At 26.4% G+C, this 21,118-nt stretch overlaps 1 protein-coding gene across 1 annotated transcript in view; it reads left to right on the plus strand.

Annotated features, from left to right (window-relative positions):
* The first annotated feature begins 236 nt into the window (after positions 1–236).
* Positions 237–21,118, plus strand: part of LOC119610891 (innexin shaking-B) — an 84,769-nt gene continuing 63,887 nt past the window's right edge. The window contains exon 1 of the mRNA XM_037966294.1: positions 237–287. Within this exon, the coding sequence (XP_037822222.1) occupies positions 237–287 (51 nt within the window). The remainder of the gene's footprint in view (positions 288–21,118) is intronic.

A 21,118-nucleotide genomic window follows, 5' to 3' on the forward strand; every position in this document is an offset into this window, starting at 1 on the left:
TGAATGTGAAATACAAAATGGCAAGGGTACTTGTAAAACTTTTATTCAGTAGCGATAATATTTACTTCTTTAAGCTAGATTTTATATTATAAAGAAAACGAATTAAGTTTTTTTAATTTCTTTTATTCCAGAGCATTATCACGTAAACTAAAACCTCATTTAGTAGCCGACACCGTCAAACAGTATATAATCGAGCGCAGCGGCCTGCTAAAGGATCCCAACAGCAGCAGCCTAACATGGAGTTTTTACGTGGTGTTTATGCGTTTATGCAAGTGAGTAGATCATCGGTGAGTGTCGCTTATACCATTTTAACAACTGTACTAATCTATATATACATTTCTTTCTACTTTTTTGTGTTATTGTGTACCTTGATTGATTGATTTTGGTTGGAAAAAACTATCAATTAAAACCATTAAAAACCTAAACTTAACTATACTGCTTAACAACATATATTAAAACAAACTTTTTCCCCATTTGATTTGGTATTTACAAACAAAATATCTTACAAATTTTATAACTCTGACACTCATATTCAAATTTACATATATAATCGTATACAAATTATTTTAATACTATTATACTCACTAAAATTATTTAAAAACCGAAAATTTTTGTGAGTTATGTCATGTCCTTACAAGTCATTATTAAGCAATTACTTTATAAGTCGAACTTAAAACTTGTATATTTGCGTGCTATTTTTTTAATTAATTGATCTACTAATTTATTTGTGTGATAAAATAGGTAAAAAAACAATTAAGAAATAACAACAGCATCTGATCATTTTGAAATTTAAAGATATAAATCAAATTGAAACTAAATATTAAGGGCATGATATTGTGAATTAGTTTACAAATTACTTTACACATGTGGTTTGAAAAGTAGGTGTGGAATTTTTTTATAATTTAAATGTTTTCTGTAGATTTTGAAATTTGGGTTTTCCTTAATAAGGAGAAATTGGGCAAAGCTTATTTTATTTAAGAATTGAATTTTTCATTGTTAGATTTTCTAAGAGTGGGATGATAGTTTATCATTTCAATTGTTATTACTTTAAAATGAAAGTAATCCATACACCTAATTTTCTGTCCTCATGTATATATTTTAAAATTATAAATTAATTTGATTTTATAATTAACTTTTCTATATAAAAACAAATTGAAATAGTTTCTCAACACTCAAAAACCCATGTATAACTTTTACATTATTCATGCTCTTAAAATTAAAATTATTAATTAGTTATTAAAGACAAAACAATAAAATTTTCATAAAATAATAAATTCATGCATAATTTTTTCATATCTATAAAATAACTATATAAAAGAAACTTTAACAAAAACCTGAGCGAGTGAGCGAGCGAACGGTAGTAAATCAAAAAATTAGGAGAAAAAAAGAATAAAAGTTACTAAAACAAAACAAAATCTTTCTCATTAAAAGACGGCGACGAGCAAAACAAAACACAACCAACATAAAAATCATCGAGCAAAAAAAAATACAACAAAATGAGGCAAAACGAAAAAAGTATAACATAAAAAGCATCATTTCGTACTAATGCATTTTGTTATAATTTCAACCAACAACTTTTTACTATTTCCATAAACTATCTCTTTCTTTCTCTCTCTTACCGTCATCTACTACTATATAACTTTCTCTATCCTCTCCTCAACTCACTCATTAAAAATATAAATTAATATGCAGACATTAATCACACAAAGTTAACAAAAATACGCAACATCCTTAACGAAAATATAAAAAAGGAAACATAATAGAAACTAAACCACAAATTAAAAAAGAAAGCATATTAAATTTAATTTGCAACAACAACAATATTAGCAAGAGAAAAATATAACCAACATTAATGTAAATTACATGATTTTTTCAACTACTAAGAGGAGAACAGGGTCCTTAGAATATATTTTATATGTATATTTTTTTGTTGTCGCATCTCATATTGCCACAACTCATTAAGAATCTGTGTATTTTAACTTAAATTGGTCGGTTTTTTAGTCTTTCACTTAAACAACAAAAACCACAACCATACCCACAACTACTATTTTAAGGGTATTGGTTTCTTATCTCATTTTTTAGAATCTTTCAAATTATTTTTTTTTTGTCATATCCAAACACATATATTTATTTCTATCTTCAGTTGCTTTAATTTCTTATAATTTATTCTATATCCGGTTTTAAATTCTACCGGATGCCAAACACAGCAGCTTTTTTTATCCTCAAAGTAACAGGCAAAAAAAAATTATATAAATTTATTGAGAATTGAAGATAAAGATGTATTTTACCACATGGAATGCTTAATATTCGACATCTGTCTAGTTAAAATCTAGTTAATTTCCAATTCAGTTCTAGTTCAATTCTAGTTCAGTTCTAGTTCAGTTCTAGTTCAGTTCTAGTTCAGTTCTAGTTCAGTTCTAGTTCAGTTCTAGTTCAGTTCTAGTTCAGTTCTAGTTCAGTTCTAGTTCAGTTCTAGTTCAGTTCTAGTTCAGTTCTAGTTCAGTTCTAGTTCAGTTCTAGTTCAGTTCTAGTTCAGTTCTAGTTCAGTTCTAGTTCAGTTCTAGTTCAGTTCTAGTTCAGTTCTAGTTCAGTTCTAGTTCAGTTCTAGTTCAGTTCTAGTTCAGTTCTAGTTCAGTTCTAGTTCAGTTCTAGTTCAGTTCTAGTTCAGTTCTAGTTCAGTTCTAGTTCAGTTCTAGTTCAGTTCTAGTTCAGTTCTAGTTCAGTTCTAGTTCAGTTCTAGTTCAGTTCTAGTTCAGTTCTAGTTCAGTTCTAGTTCAGTTCTAGTTCAGTTCTAGTTCAGTTCTAGTTCAGTTCTAGTTCAGTTCTAGTTCAGTTCTAGTTCAGTTCTAGTTCAGTTCTAGTTCAGTTCTGTAGTTCTCGTTCAGTTCTAGTTCAGTTCTAGTTCAGTTCTAGTTCAGTTCTAGTTCAGTTCTAGTTCAGTTAGTTCAGTTCTAGTTCAGTTCTAGTTCAGTTTCTAGTTCAGTTCTAGTTCAGTTCTAGTTCCGTTCAGTTCAGTTCAGTTCTAGTTCAGTTCTAGTTCAGTTCTAGTTCAGTTCTAGTTCAGTTCTAGTTCAGTTCTAGTTCAGTTCTAGTTCAGTTCTAGTTCAGTTCTAGTTCAGTTCTAGTTCAGTTCTAGTTCAGTTCTAGTTCAGTTCTAGTTCAGTTCTAGTTCAGTTCTAGTTCAGTTCTAGTTCAGTTCTAGTTCAGTTCTAGTTCAGTTCTAGTTCAGTTCTAGTTCAGTTCTAGTTCAGTTCTAGTTCAGTTCTAGTTCAGTTCTAGTTCAGTTCTAGTTCAGTTCTAGTTCAGTTCTAGTTCAGTTCTAGTTCAGTTCTAGTTCAGTTCTAGTTCAGTTCTAGTTCAGTTCTAGTTCAGTTCTAGTTCAGTTCTAGTTCAGTTCTAGTTCAGTTCTAGTTCAGTTCTAGTTCAGTTCTAGTTCAGTTCTAGTTCAGTTCTAGTTCAGTTCTAGTTCAGTTCTAGTTCAGTTCTAGTTCAGTTCTAGTTCAGTTCTAGTTCAGTTCTAGTTCAGTTCTAGTTCAGTTCTAGTTCAGTTCTAGTTTAGTTCTAGTTCAGTTCTAGTTCAGTTCTAGTTCAGTTCTAGTTCAGTTCTAGTTCAGTTCTAGTTCAGTTCTAGTTCAGTTCTAGTTCAGTTCTAGTTCAGTTCTAGTTCAGTTCTAGTTCAGTTCTAGTTCTAGTTCAGTTCTAGTTCTAGTTCAGTTCTAGTTCAGTTCTAGTTCAGTTCTAGTTCAGTTCTAGTTCAGTTCTAGTTCAGTTCTAGTTCAGTTCTAGTTCGGTTCTAGTTCGGTTCTAGTTCAGTTCTAGTTCAGTTCTAGTTCAGTTCTAGTTCAGTTCTAGTTCAGTTCTAGTTCAGTTCTAGTTCAGTTCTAGTTCAGTTCTAGTTCAGTTCTAGTTCAGTTCTAGTTCAGTTTAGTTCAGTTCTAGTTCAGTTCTAGTTCAGTTCTAGTTCAGTTCTAGTTCAGTTCTAGTTCAGTTCTAGTTCAGTTCTAGTTCAGTTCGACATCAATTTAAAAAAAAATCTTTACATAAATTTCAACAATTTTCTCAAAATTAATCTGTTTTGTTAAACAATTTACAAGCTTTTAATTTTGAATAAACCAAAAAATCCCCCATAATATTTTGTTAATTTCTTGTTGTGGTAAAAAGATAAAACAAGAAATTCTACTTAATAGCAATTTCCTTTTCATTTAACCGGGGTTTTTCTTCTTATTAAGGTTGAGCTTTAATTGCCTTTTCTTTTACTCGAAAAATCACCTTAATTCATTAACATTTTTGATTTAATTGGTTATTCTCCTTACTCTTACTACATATTTCTTTCTCTTTTGCTTTTTTGCCGTTTCTAACAAACGTTCATAAAAATTAAACATAAGTTAGAAAAACTTTTTAAATTCTTCATGTTCTTCATTGAAAAGAGAGAAAAAAAATATTTTAATTTAAGTATTTAGAAGAAAAATATAGAAAATATTTGTTTAATTTTTTTACGTATGCTGCTTCGTTTAGCTGTATTAAATTATTTTTGTTGTTTTTTTTTTTCGATATTCTTTTACCAATTTAATTCTTTTAGAAAAAGAAATGTTCTTTCACTTGAATAAATATTTTTTATTATAATTGTCGTTTTTTCTTCTTGTGAAACTTGGTAGAGGAAATGAATTTGTGTTTATGGAGTGTTTAGCTTTATAAGAGCGCGGTGTCTTAAAAGTGACAGAAAGAAAAGTAGTAGAGGAAAATGCAAAAAAAAAAACGAGAAAATATTAAAAAAAATAACAACAAGCTGCGAATGAAAATAAGAAAACAAAAAGATAAATAATGAAAGTGTTAATTTAGAAATTAATAAGTACTACGTGTTTAATTTCCTACAGTTTATTTTTTTTTGGGTAACATTTCCTGTTGTGTTTTCGTTTTTGTGAACATTTTATTACAGTTTTTCTAAATTATATAATACATGCAGAGAAATATTTGGGTTGGTTATGGTTGCAGTAATTCAATATTGTAATTATATTTTGTTCAGTTTATCATTTAAAAGATTTTGTTTAACTTAATACGAAGTTATTGTAACGGACATATCTTTAGTGAATTTATAAGTATGTTTGCGTTAACTACAGATTCTGTCATATAGACTGTAATATTTTTGCAAATGAAAGAAAATTTTCAAAATATTTGTAGTTCCCATTTCCAATCATCTTATTTCTCTGAGTGTAAAATATTTGTTGATCTTGATTCCTTTTTTTTTTTTTGTTATTTTTGTTCTTGGTGTTAATGTCTGTGATTTATATTAGTTTTCGTATTTTTTTTCTCTCTCCTTTTCATTTGGGGTATTTTTTTTTTCTTGTCCTTTTTCATTTTTACACTTATTATTAAGATTTGTATTTGTGTGTATATTTTATGTATTCTGTTGTTGTTTTTAATTAATGTTAATATTTATTTGTGTTTATAATTATACTTTTCTTTTTCTGTGTAAGGGTTCGTTTTAAAATTAACCTTTTTGTTATAATTTTTTGAGCCAGAATTATTATTGGAATTTGTTTTAATGATTTTTGTTATATTAATTTGGTTTTTATGTGGTAAAATGCTTTAATATATTAAAATTCTATTAAATGTGTAGGGAAAATAATTTTTAAAATATATAAGACAAATAAATGCTATTAATATTTTGGCAGTCAGTTATAGATTTGTTAGAATAACTAAAGTAAATTGTCTTAATTTTAAAACAAAATATACAACATAAACAGACAATTTAATATGAAAACTGGGGAAAAGCAACCACGAACAATATTAATAAAAACTATATCACAGATTTGGGCATGTTTCTCCAAGATTTGGCCGTTTAAAACCTATTTTTATGTATTTAACAACATTTGAAATATGTATATAACTAACTTACCCAAAAAATACTTTCTTCTTTAAATCACTATTGATTTAACCTGAAAATATACCCAAAAAAGAAAAACAATTATTTATAAACAATTTTAACATATTTATATAAAATATTTATTTAGTAAATATTTCTATAAAGGAAAAATCTTAAAATTTAAAGAAATTAAAATCTATAAATATGTTTTTCAAGTAAAATTCTGCCTAGTATGCAATACAACAATTTCAAACAAAAAAAAAAAATAGTAAAATATATTAAAATTTTCTAAGGCTAAGACAACATGTCAAGGGATTACATGAAGCATAAGTAATATTTTTCAGTAAAAACAAGCATAAATACATAAAATAAAGAAAATAAATTAAATAAACACTCCAGTGTGTCATGATATAATATGTCTTATAAAACATGCATAGATATAATAATAAAAAGCATTTTACAAAAATTATATTTTTTTTAATTACTAAAATTTTTTTATATATTTAATTCGTTGGTAACAAAAACCAACTTTATGTTTTTAACACCCTATATATTTTTTTATATTTCATTTCAACAAACAACTACTACAACAAGAAAAACTTGTATATTTAAAATAATAATAATTTCTTTTTATTTTTGGGAAGAAAATTATATAAATATCTAAGAGAATTTAATATTAACAAAAAAAAAAAAACAGAACATAAAAAAATATATAACCGGCTTTTTTTCTTTGTTGGGTAAATAAAACAAAGCAAATTAAAAAATGAATATTTAATGATTAAGGAACTTAAGACTTTAACATAAACACCAACACATATATACTCAAACAAAATATTCAATATACTAAGATATACCATACATATATAAAAATTTACATACTTACATATATACATGGTAAAATGTATATAATATGCAATGTTAATAAACCTGACCTCCCCCCTCTATTCCTCAATAACTAACTTTTACTACTATATACATATATAAATAAATACTTACATATATACAAATATTCTTACAAACACACTTGTAACCTGCGGAAACGGAAATGTTTTAAACATGAAATTTGTAGTAATGTTAAGTATACACAAACACTTACACTTTATACTTACATATGTACGCCTACATACATACCAAGCATTATATCTTATTAACAATAACAACAACTTCTATTTACTCTCGATCTCTAATTCTCTACTCTCTACATGCACATACTTACTTATATATGAATAAGTCGTAAAAAAAAATATAGACAATTGTCTCTAAGTCATGTACGTGAGAGAATGTTTATGAGTTTGTATGTGTAGACATAGTTACCAATTGACCAATCGTAATTTGTTTGCCCACCTCTCTATTTCTCTCTCTCTCTATTTATTCCAATTAATATTTCAGCTGAAAAAAAGGAAGGTCTCCTAAGGGGTTATTGCAATTTGTATAAGTGATTAATTAATGGATTAACACTAGCACTAGTAGTGTGGGAAAGTAACCCTATCTACTTAGTGTGGTAGTTTTATTAAAGTGTAAAATTTTATAATTAATATAAGTAGCCTTTGGCTATACAATGATTTCAAATTAATAATAGGGAAACTGACAAATATAGGTGTATACTGTTAAATACCGCTGAAATCGAGAAAATATCAAAAAGTTGTTGTCATTTATATTTCCGGTCCAAAATCGAATGCAGATCCCCAAATAACACTTCAATTGAGAAAATAAAAAAATGAGCTTTCACTCATATTTCAGACAAAAAAAAAAAAATACATTTCTAGATGAGATATTTAAACTTTTCAATTACATTTTAAATTCCTACCACTGATATTATAAAATTCGGTTACTTTCTTACAACATCACTAATTTCCTCCTTTTTGGACACCTTCCTTTATCAGCAGATTACCAGATTGCAAACACAATAAAAAATGGAAAATTTAAAATACAATAAAAATTTTAATATCAGAAATTTTTCTCTAAAAAATCTTTTTTCTTGGGTACTGAATTAAAAATAAAAAATTAACGAAACAAAAAAAAACCTAAAACTTAAAACAACTAAAATACAAAACCTAATAAAGATGGACTATCAACATCAAGGATATGAAAATGAAACTATCATGCAAAGACAACAAGAACAACCAGAAACTATAATAACAACAACTGCAACAACGCAATCTACAGCAACAACCACTACAGCGACTACAACTACTACTTCTGCTATTCGTACTAAAACTTCAAGATATTTTAATGACAAAGAAAATGCCGCTTTACAAGAAGAGTTAAAACAAAGATTTGCCCAACAACAAACACTGAAACAAATAAAAGAAGAAGAACAGGAAATGAAATCACAGCAACAACAACAACAGCAGCAAGAACAAGAAAACCAACAACAGGAAAATAAACAAATGAAAAACAAAGGCAACAAAAACAAAATAACAGAATGTTTTATGCAAAAAGAAACTGCAACATGATTAAATGATAAAGAGTTAAATGAAAAAAATTTAACCAAAATAATACACATATACATACATATATAAGTATAAATATATTATCAAATCAAATACATATAATGTGATCATTATTATAAGAAGCAATATCTATATCTAACTGTCAAATATATATATACACTCATTAATATATAAAATATATATATACGTATATAAACAAATCAAAATAAACCAAAATCAAAGAGACGTATTTGATGCAAATATAAAGAAATACTCCATTTATTATATATAGAAAAGTAAATATAATTCTTTGTAAAATAAAACAGAGTGAGATCTACTAATTTAAAGATAAACGTATCTAGAAAAACCATTGAGTTGCATACACCACAGCTGGTTTCTTTTAAGCAACCCGACAAAGAACCCCTCTCTTTAAACATCTTCTATAAAGCAGAACTAAAAAAAACACAACACACTTACGAACTATAAAGTAAAGTGTCTTTTATAAATAAAAAAACACCAAAAACAAACTACAAATATAAATATTTAAACAGCATAAAACTACAACTCTACTCTATTACTACTGTATATGTATAAATATTTGTGTACAAAACATTAAATAATTTTTTTTGCATTATTTTATTGTACATATAAGTATTAAGAAAAATCTCCAAGGAACAAAATAAACCAAAACAAAACTCCATCATATAAATATATATAAATAAAAAATACATACATATATATATATTTATAAAAAAAATTTCAGTCAGCCGTGCCTTTTTACAATATTATCGTGCTTTTTGTATATTTTGTAAATCATCATTGTTGTCGTCGCCATCATCCTCAACGTTATCGTCATAGTCGTCGTTGTCGTCGTCATTCTGTATATATAATTACAAATATAATAATAATCTGTAACATAAAACTCAGTGAACTTCAAAGTGGTTTCGTCTGTTGCAAAACACTAAACCACAAAACGATTTTCGTACGCATAGTAAAAGAAGATGGTAATTAATATTTTCAAAATTTTCTTCTTCCTTTTAAACTTTCTTATTAATTATTATTTTCGTTTTATTTTTCTTTATTTGTAAACAAATACTTATCACTAATAGTTATAGATTTTTATTTATTTGAAATTTAATTGGTAAAATAGCAATTGTCTTTATTAAAATTGTTTTATTTTTTAATATGACTGCAAGTTTAATATATGGAATATAAATTTTAATTATTATTAATACACTTTAGTAGGAACGATATTTTCTAAAAAATTATGAATATCAAAAACTGTTTATTTTCAAAAATGATTATCATATTTTTTAGTTGTTATACTAAAAATAGAATCGATCTTTTAATCACGACACTCATTTGCTTACAATTGCTTTGAGATTTTCATGAAGTGTTTACTATGGCGTATAATTTATTTAATCATACGTATACGCCACAGTGTTTTTTATAACAGACTTTAACATTTTATTACATAAAAACTTAGTTAAATTTTATTTTGACCTACTATCAACTCTTTTATTGGTTAGTGTATTGAATAATCTATTAATTATTCTAAATTATAGACTAATCTAAATATTAGTCTGTTATTAGAACTATATACTGCCTCCTTAATTGATCTATGAATTCGTCTAATGATTGGTCTACTATCAATTCTATATACTGGTCGATTGCCTATTTTATATACGACTAATTTATTGACTATTTTGTGGACTAGTCTAGTCCCAGTTCATTAATTAATATATTAAGTAATCTACTAGCTTGTCTACGGACTATTCTATGGACTAGTATATGAATTATTCTAGAGTTTATTCAATTGACTAGTTTAATTATCTATGGACTATGAACTACTGTATTTACTAATATTATATGTATTCTTCCTCTGACCAGCCTACTGAAAAGTTTATTGACTAGTCTATTGACCACTGCAGTTAATCTACGGACTAGTATATGAATTGATATATAGTCCATTCTACCGACTAATATAGTATATACTAACCTATGAACAATTATATTAACTAATCTATGCAATTATACGAATATTCTTCCATTCCAGTCTATGAGCTAGGCTATGACTAGCCTTTTCTATGAAAAAATTTACTGACTAGTCTTTAAACTACTTTTGACTATTTTACTGATTACTCTGCATACTAATCTATGAAGCTTTCTATGGACTATGTCAGAAAGTACTGAAAAAAGTGCAATATTTAATGCTACATTTCTACATTACAGTGAGTCAAAAAAGTCTAAACATTACCCTGGAGTATAAAAACGACAGGAAGTTTTGACAGCAACATTTAGTTATACTTTTATTTATACCAATATGTACATTGAAAAACAATTTTACCCTCATATGAAGCATTATCTTTCTGGGTACCTTTCTGAGATACCTAAGGTGTTCAACATTGCGTATGATTTATTTAAAAATAAGTATACGTCATGATGTTCAACACAACAATTAGTTTATAACGGGCATGGGGGGTAATGATTAAACAAAGTAATTCATTACATGGCCAATTACAAATACTTGTAATTTGTAATTGAGCAATAACCAATTACTTGTAATTGTAATTGTATTTGAAGTTTTTCCAATTACAATTACTTGTAATGTGTAATTGACCAATAATCAATTACAATTGCTTATAATGTGTAATTGACCAATAACCAATTACAATTATTTGTAATTGTAATTGAAGTTTTGACAATTACAATTAATTGTAATTGTTATTGAAGTTTCCAATTAAAATTGCATGTAATTGAACTATTACTGATTACAAATTACATGTAATTATAAGGAACAAAATTCACAATGTTTCAGTAACAATTTCAAGTTAATGTAATTGGGAAAACTTCAATTACCATTACAAGTAATTGTAATTATCAAAACTTCAATTACAATTAAAAATAGTTGTAATTGGCAAAACTTCAATTGGTAAATCTTCAATTACAATTACCTCAATTGTAATTGTAATTGAAAATGTAGTCATTACCCCCCAAGAGCGGACAAACAGACATATTATTATAATTATTAGCTATCCCAATTACACCTACATATGTTCAATATCAAATGGACATTTTATTCTATTTATTCTCGATGACTTATTTGGCCCATTTTCAAATAAAATAACGATCAAAGCGATTCAATAAATTCAACACAGTTTTTGATATTCAAATTTAAGAAAATGACAAAATTTTTTATTTAAAGTATTCTTCTCTCACTCTATTTATCCTTAAAATGGAACTTCTTTTTAGTTATTAAAATTTTCGTTTATTTTATTTATTTCTTATAACAACAGCAAATTATTTTTATTAAACAATAAAATAAAAGTTTGTTTTCAAAACAACAGCACCTACTGTGGGGATGCAAATAGTAAAAAAACGCATAACAACGAAACGAAAATCGATATTTTATTAAATAAACTTAATAAATGATAAAAAATTTTAACGTTCGCTACGCCTCTGAAATGAGAAATGAGAAAAAACTAAATAAAACTACTAGTAAAGAATACACAAAAAAAAAATCACTTGCTCGGATGCTGCTAAAAATATGCTGTCTAACATATAAAATTATAAAAAATCTCAAAAATAAATAAATAAATAAATCTAATTAATTTGAAATACAAATAAGTTTTACACAATAACTTTTGTAAAAAAAAAATATAGTAAAGGTGGGTGGTATAAGCTCATTATCTTAAAGGAGGTTTTTATTTAAAAAGAAGTAAAAATTTAATTACAAAAAATTCTATAAAAACAAAATTTATTTAAAACAATTCTCAGACGACTTCTTTGAACAATCAATAACGATGACTATTTTTTTGTTGTTTTTAAGATAAAATTTAAATTCTAATTCCAAAACAGCTCTATTGCCGCGTATATGTATGTCTGTTTTTTTGATACAAAAAAAAAATTAACTATAAAAAGCAAAAACAAATTATATTTGACATTTTTTAATAACAAGGATTAATAACTGTAATTTATAGTTGTGTTTCAAAAATTACACACCAGCAGCAACAAATTTGCAATATATTTTGCACTTGAATATATATTTTTTTGTATTGTATTCGTATAATCATCATTTAATCTATTAATATGTTGTTGTAATTACTACAAAAAAATACAATTATTACTAATACTACTACTACTACATATGCGCCTAAATAATATAATCTAACTTATAATCTACAATAATCTTAACTACCAAATATATTTAAAAATATATATACCAACAAAAAATTAATAACTAATTATCTATGTGTGTGTGTTCGTATGTAATAATAAACGTATGTGGTAATATAACTAAAACAAAAAAAAAACTAAAAATGCAAAACAAAAATACTTTTATTATTTATAAACAATTAAATTCAAATTTAGTATATTTGTGCACGTAAATTGCAGTCTATTTTACAATATTATTGGTTTCCAAAAAAAACTAAATATAATTTTTATTAAGTTGAAATTAATTTATGTTTTTCGTCTTATTTATGTGATTTTTTTCAAAAATCTTTGAAAATTTTCTTTTCGTTTTCGTATGTGTAGTTGAAAGAAGTAAATATTTGTACCATAATTTAATCGTATGATCATCCTGTAATAATCAATATTGTAAAGAAGTGTGTATGTGTGTGCATGTCTGCTATAATCGTCTACGTGAATTTAATAAAAAAGGAATTGTATTTTGTTTATTTCTCATTTATAACAGACAATTAATTTACAAATGTATGTGTATATATAATATTAGAAATTTAGGAGTTTTAAAAAGTGAAATGTTGAAAATAGGTTTTGAATATTATGATTAGTCATGAGACTGTTGTAGGGTTTGAAACAAATAAAGGTATTTTTTGAGGGAGCAAAAGGCCTATAGGTGAATAACAGAAATATTTATAATTTTCAGAGTAATGACGTTTTCAGAATTATTAACTGAACTATGAAGTAGACTATTGTATGGATCAGTCTATAGAACATTTTGGTAACAATTCACTGATCTATATTATGGAGAAGTCTTTTGACTATTCTGTGTATTGGTCAGATACTAGTCTGTCTATGGAGTATTAAATTCACAATTCTTATAGAATAGTCCACAGAATAGTCAATTGACTAGTCTATTGAATGGACTGTGGTTAAGTTTATTAATTATATATTCACAAGTCTATTGACTCGGCCATGAACTATGGAGTAGTCTTTTGAGTTATGGAAGTTTATTGATTGAACAAGTCTAGACTATAAACAAATATATGTGCTAGTCTATGGACAGGTCTATGAACTAGTCTATGGCCTAGTATTTTGTCCATAGACTAAAATCAAGCTACTCTGTCTTTGAGAAATACCTTAAATAGTTTATCTTTAGAAATGTTCTTTGAAAAGTCGAATGACTAGTCCATTGTCTTGTCCATGAACCAAACGACCAATTAATATATTAGGTTAGGTTGATAGGAGGATGTATCTACATCGAATCCGAAGAAATACACCTAGGCCACTATCGGGCCTGCTGTGCGCTCTTTTTCATGGAAAAGGTTTACTGGTAAAAACAAAAACCTTATATAGTATTCACTAAATATATTATCGTCCGATGTTCACTCAAACTCAGTTTCCTGGACGTAATTCCTAAGAATTTTCCAATCAGTGTTCGTGAGGGATATTATATGCGGAATAATATCACGAAAGCCTGACAATCGCAAAGAAAGTGCTCCAGAGTGTGGTGTGCGTAGGTGTGCCCGTAATCCAGTGTGTCTACTCAGAATACGTACCATCATACTAACCTCAGACTCTTTCTTTTTGAGGAGGTTTCTCGTCCTGCTCTCCTTAGGTTCACCCCATAGGATCTTTGTGGTTCTACCCACGGTTTCATTATTCCAAGAGACCTTATGGGTTTCTCTCACCCATAGTCGAGTTCCCTTCCCTTTAAAGCTATTACGGTTTTAGATTTAACTTTATCACCTGATATCGCCCTAATTGCCTTCTAGCTGTCGGTAAATATGTTAAGCTCTATGGGCGTTATATTTATTCTAATCCAATTTACTCATTCCGTTATTGATCGGACTTCCGCCTGGAAGCTATATTAATGATATAAATAGACTAGTCTATAGCAGTATATTTTACTGACGTATAAGTCTATAGATTAACCTATGGTCTAGTTCATTGACTGGTCTATCTTTGGATTAGTCTCTCTTTGGAGTAGTTCATTTATATGTCTTTCTATAGAGTTGTTCATGGACTAGTTTAGTAACTAGTCTATGCACTAGTATATTGACTAGACTAGTATTTTGACTAGACTATGGAGTATTTTGACGATATATTTCATATAGTTAATTGTAAAATCTATGAACTTTAGATTGGTCTATTAACTGGTGTATGCACTAGTCAATTAACTAACAATGGACTTGTTAGTTCTGCTACAGACTATACCAGTCTGTGAACTGGTCTATGATCCAGTTTGTTGGCTATACGATAAACTGCTATACTGACTAGTCGATTAAAAACTCTTATGTATAGTTTAAGGAATCTGTGGATTAGACCATTAGGTAGTACTTTCAATGGTAGAGTATTGCCGTTTCTATGGACTATTAAAAAATATATTAAGTTCTCTTTGGATAAGCCAGTGGAGTAGTACGAAATAGTCGATTGAATAATATGTTAATTGGACTATTCTATTGACTAGTTTATGGACTATTGTATAAATAGGTTAAAATTATAAAATAAAGTTCTCTTTGGAATATGATGATATTACATTAGTGTAGGTTATCTTTTTGGTTTCAGTTATAACAAAATATTGGCGTCGCTTGAGACAATGTTAATTGTGCGAAAACAAACCGATTTCTAGTAAATTTTGCCATTAATTTTAGCAAAATTCGAAAGGTGTATTTATAGAAAGGTTTTAAAAACGCCGCAATATTAAAACTTGTAATGCCTTGTAAGGGACTATTTCTGTAATATTTTCACCAATATTTTATTAGTTAATAAACTTCAAAAATACATAATTTTTTCGTAAAATAAAAATAAATATTACATTAAACTTGAATCTAGTTTAAATCTCTTAATAAGGATGATTAAAAGTACAAATACCTATTTAACTTTATTACAACCAAAAAATGTTTCATTACAGGTATGTATATATGCATAATAACTATGAAAATTTGTTTATAAAAGACTAAATATTATTTACTACAAGCTACAAATAACTAATTATTTTTTTATATAATCGAACTATTTACCAAAAAAAAGCAAAAAGTAACTATAAATAATAAAAAAGATAACAAGAAGTAGTTGTCGTTGTTGATGTTGTTTAATAAATGTGCAATAATCCTTTATTTAAAAAAAAAATTAAAATAAATATTAAAATAATCTCCAACAAATATTTATATATGTATATTTATAAACTTATATATACTATATATATATCTATATAAACAGAAAATTTTATTCAAACCCAATTTAACAAAGAACAGAAAGTGTTGTGTAAACCTTTTGTATATTTTATATTTGTTTTTTGAACAAGAAAGTATATAAATTTTATAAACAAAAATTTAAAACAAATTAAACGGACAGCATATATGTTGGCAATCGAGCAACTGTTTTTTTTTTTTCCTTTAATACAAAACTAAAAAAGAATATTTTGTATTTTTTTTCTTAAAACTGTACAAAAATCTAATATATTTTTCGATTGAAATTTCGATAATTTTTTTGTAACTAAAAATGCTCTAGCAAACAAAAAAAAAATAGTATAAAAACCTAAAATGTTTTTGTTTGGTTTTCAATTAATTTAATTTTGTGTTTTTATTTTTTAATTTTAAATTTTACAAAACCAAAAAAAAAACAGCTATACTAACCAGCAGCAAAAACTAAAAATATATATATATTAAAACTAACTATTAAACTACACTTGAACACATTTTAATCCTTTAAATATTTATAAATAAAACAATTACAAAAACAACTACACAGAACACTAAATACTAGAACAAGTAAATACATGAAAAACTACACTTGTACACTTAAAAATACTTAATAATATTAACTATTACACTAATACATATAGAACATTTATACTTTAAACAAATATCTAACACAATTACTACTAATACTAATATTTAATACCTATAAATAATACTATAATACTCTGCAATACTACTAAATACTACTACTCTACTCTCACTATATAAATAAAATAAAAATTAAAAAAATATATATATTTGCTATTTACTAACAAACTTACTAATACTCTTATACAAATATATTTTTTTTATTTTGATTTCAACTTCCTGGCAAAATGTTTTAAAATATTTTGATTTTTATTTGAATATTTTTGTGGGTGTCTATTATCTGCTTTATTTATCATTTGTAACCAGAGAAATAATATGATTGGATATTGCTAAAATATTCTTTTTAACATAATTAAAAAAATAAATCCAACAAAATTATGATCACCTTAATTATATGCAATAGTAATGTTAATCATATTATATTAAATTTATAATTTAAATGACTTACACAGTCATATGATTGAAATAATCTTATTATGAAAAACAAACATAATTTTTATTTCGATCATATATAAGATTAAGGGAAACATTTAAATTATTAATTTGAAATATTATGGTTGTAGCAAATAGCAATATAATTGCAGATTATGGTAATTTTCTTTAGTCTCATAAAATTCTTCATAATATAAAAATAAACAATCCTATTTTTTCTCCAAGTGTGTGAAACTGTGTGAGTGTGTGCGTGTATTTAGAGATTTTTGTGTGTGTTTGTATATTCTCATTTGTTTTATGTTAACTAAATTTAATTGTTTATTATAGTTTTGTTTATTATTTAGTGTGTCTTCTCTTTTTTTTTTATAATCAATAAAATATTAATTCTTAATATTCTATGCTATAACTACACTATTATATTCTGTTACTAACTATAATCTATAACCATATATTGTATTGAATATATATTATTATAATCTTGTACATGATATCTATAACTATATAAATATATTTATTTGTTGTAATTATTCTATATATATAGCAAGTGTATGTGCACTTTATGGCATTGTTATATAATCTCAATATTAAGATGAGTCTTGTGTAATTGTGATTGGCTTTTTTGTAAGTTGCTACTCGTATTGTTAACAAAAAAATTGTTATATATTTTTTATCTCTCTGTCTCTCTCTTCTATGTCTGATAAACACAAATTAAACACTTAAATTGAATACACATAAAAAAATATTGCTTAATGGGGGTTATACTGTAAATTAATTTGAAAGAGAATTTTTTCTGACTTGTGGTACCAATGTTTGATAATAAACAATGGTTATAGAATAAACAAATAAATACAATACTAAATGTCGTAGTACTAATTGCTATAATCATATGTTTGGTTAAATAATTTAACATAATATAATTGATTGAACTAATGATCATATTATATTCTTAAATTACTGGCAAATATGTTAGAACGATTCTTATTACCACGTCCATTTTTTCCTGGGTAGTAAAAGGTCAAAAAAGGTTAAAATGTACTATTTTATAAGATCACCAACAACTCGTAAATCTAGCTTTCGGGAAAAATCACTTTTTTGTAAATAGAAGCCTTATTTACTTAATCACATAAGAGTTCTTAAGTAAATTTTCTCTTTACTCTTGAAAATGAATTGACATATTTTTTGAACATGACCACGCTTAATGCTTCTATAAAACATCCCTTTATTCTAAACTTGATAGTGTTTTTTCTTAAACTTCGGCGGGAATATATATATAATTTGTTAGAATGACTCAATTTCTCTTCTATATTTGTCATTCTCAGTTTTAATGTTGTTCCCCCAAATAAAGATTTATTGCAAGAATTTTCGACACTTTCGAAGCTAATATTTCATTTGATCGCTAGGTGGCATCGAAAGATCATTTAAATAATGTTATCAAACATACAAATCGTTTCTTGTGACTTTCGCCTATTTTGAAGTTATAAGTTTATGAATTTTGTATCAATCTCCATGGCGATCGGTTAATTACACAGGACGACAAAAATTTAAAGCAATTTTTGGACCATTTTGAGACATTATAAAAGCTCTAATGCTAGTTTATTTATAAAATGTTGTATGTCATCTAAAAGTTCATTCTGTCAACTTTAAAATAAAGGCTTAACATATCATATTTATTCTTCGAGATATCGTCACTTACATATTGAAAACTCACGATTTTCGATACATTCATGGTATTTATAACCTACAATACTAGAGCTTATAATGCTTTGTAAATATTGTTTATAATGAAAGAAAATATTGGTTCCACACCTATCTAAGGATGTTCCAATTGACTCAAAATCACTTTCTGATTCGACTTAACTATGTCTGTCCGTCCGTCAACTACAGCAATTTTAAAACAATTCAAAAGGTATTTTTATACACTTTATAAATTTAACTTTACTTGAAAATTTATCCGCTTGTGTTATTGAGGCTTAGAATCAATACTATTATAAATATAAGTTAGGACTCTATCGAAAAATTTCTGATGAAACTATTTTTAGCGATCATTTTAAAAGTTCTGAAATAATATTCTAGAGGCTTAAAATATCACAGAACTAGTAATGTACGGATTCTAGTTTTAATTCTTTATATGAAGGAGATAATTTACATTAATGATAAATTATTCAAAAATTATTTTTTAGTAAACTGGTAGGGAACTGAGGACAAATCCAAAAAAATATTTTGTATTTCTCTCGTGTTCTGTAAATTAATAAAAACCAAAGAATATACATTTATCTAAACAAAAAAACTTTCGTGCTTTAAAAAAAAAAACTAAATCTTAAACTAATTTAAACACGCTATACAGGAAATACTATTAAAAACTCTAAATATCCTACACTTCAACAAAAACACATAAACTTAAATTCAAACACCTTAAAACTAACCACACTTAATAACACCTTGCAATTAAATTCTCAAAATGCAAATGTTTACGATAAAAAAATATATAAAGAAAAATATTTTTGAAAAACTAAACAACTATATTTCAAATAAATATAACTTTTAATATATTCTGCTTCTCAATTTTATATTTTAAAAATGTTATTATTTTTTCTTACGAGAAGGAAAAAAATCTGCATCGACGTTCTTCTAATTTGTTCGTTATTGAAATTCTTCCGCCCCAAACCTCCCTTATTTAGACCTATTTTTCATTTAAGTTTATTTTTGTAAATAAAGTAGTCGTTGTGTAAATTTTAATTAAAATTTTACATTTTCAGTTAGTTTAAAAACATTTTTAATTTTGTGAAGTAAAATAATATTCTTTTAAAATTTGTAATATTTCTTTTAAGTTTATAATTTTTGTTTATGTGTACATTGTTATTTTGCTTTCTGCATTGTATTGTATTTGTACGTAATATAAAATGTCTAAACTGCTGCTTAACTTCCCTTTTATAAATATCATCTAAATACTATATTGTACTCAATATCCCCCTAAATTCCACCATAGCTTTGCTTTTAACTAGTTATATTATTCAAAATAATAAACCTTTTAATAATTTTCTTATGATTTGTGTTCATAAAACAAGAAAATCTTTTTGTTATATTCACCTTAATATAAAGTAAAAACAAAAAAGTTAAAAACAAGTAAATTAAAAATCAAGTTAAACTAAATTAATGTCATCCCCCAAGTAACTGTTGGTATTAATTGTTAATTTTACTTATTTCTCTATTTTGATTTAATTTACTTTTTCTTTAGCTTAAGGTTTTTTCGAGGGAGTTTTTATGCTTTCAGAGTTATTAAGTCATAAATTTTACAAAAAATGTTGGACAAGTTCTTTGTTGAAAAACAACTTAACTACCACTGCCACCATCATCACTGCTATATTATGAAAAATCTTAGGAAACTTTTCTTTTTCGTCTATTCACTATCAAAATCTATTATGAATACAAATTTGTTTCTTCTTTGCAACTTTGAAAAATATGAAACTTTATAAATTATGTTTATAAAAATTAAAAATATGAATATATTTAAAATTGTAACAAAATTTGCGAGTTTGAATAAATACGCTTTCATTCTGTTAGTTCCCTTGACAATGAACTATTGTTTTGTTAAGAATTTTCTCAGCGCTACATTATGAAAGCTATTGATAGTTTGTAAAAGTTTGGACATGCAAGTTGTTCAGTTCTAGTTCAGTTCTAGTTCAGTTCTGTCAGTTCTAGTAGTCTAGTTCAGTTCTAGTTCAGTTCTAGTTCAGTTCTAGTTCAGTTCTAGTTCAGTTCTAGTTCAGTTCTAGTTCAGTTCAGTTCTAGTTCAGTTCTAGTTCAGTTCTAGTTCAGTTCTAGTTCAGTTCTAGTTCAGTTCTAGTTCAGTTCTAGTTCAGTCTAGTTCAGTTCTAGTTCAGTTCTAGATCAGTTCTAGTTCAGTTCTTCAGTTCTAGTTCAGTTCTAGTTCAGTTCTAGTTCAGTTCTAGTTCAGTTCTAGTTCAGTTCTAGTTTCAGTTCTAGTTCAGTTCTTCAGTTCTAGTTTCTAGTTCAGCTCTAGTTCAGTTCTAGTTCAGTTCTAGTTTTGTTCTAGTTCAGTTCTAGTTCAGTTCTAGTTCAGTTCTAGTTCAGTTCTAGTTCAGTTCTAGTTCAGTTCTAGTTCAGTTCTAGTTCAGTTCTAGTTCAGTTCTAGTTCAGTTCTAGTTCAGTTCTAGTTCAGTTCTAGTTCAGTTCTAGTTCAGTTCTAGTTCAGTTCTAGTTCAGTTCTAGTTCAGTTCTAGTTCAGCTCTAGTTCAGTTCTAGTTCAGTTCTAGTTCAGTTCTAGTTCAGTTCTATTTCAGTTCTAGTTCAGTTCTAGTTCAGTTCTAGTTCAGTTCTAGTTCAGTTCTAGTTCAGTT

This window comes from Lucilia sericata, unplaced genomic scaffold (genome assembly GCF_015586225.1).
Source record: "Lucilia sericata isolate MDLA Ls3-8-SP2 unplaced genomic scaffold, ASM1558622v1 Contig001303F_arrow, whole genome shotgun sequence".
Taxonomy (NCBI): domain Eukaryota; kingdom Metazoa; phylum Arthropoda; class Insecta; order Diptera; family Calliphoridae; genus Lucilia; species Lucilia sericata.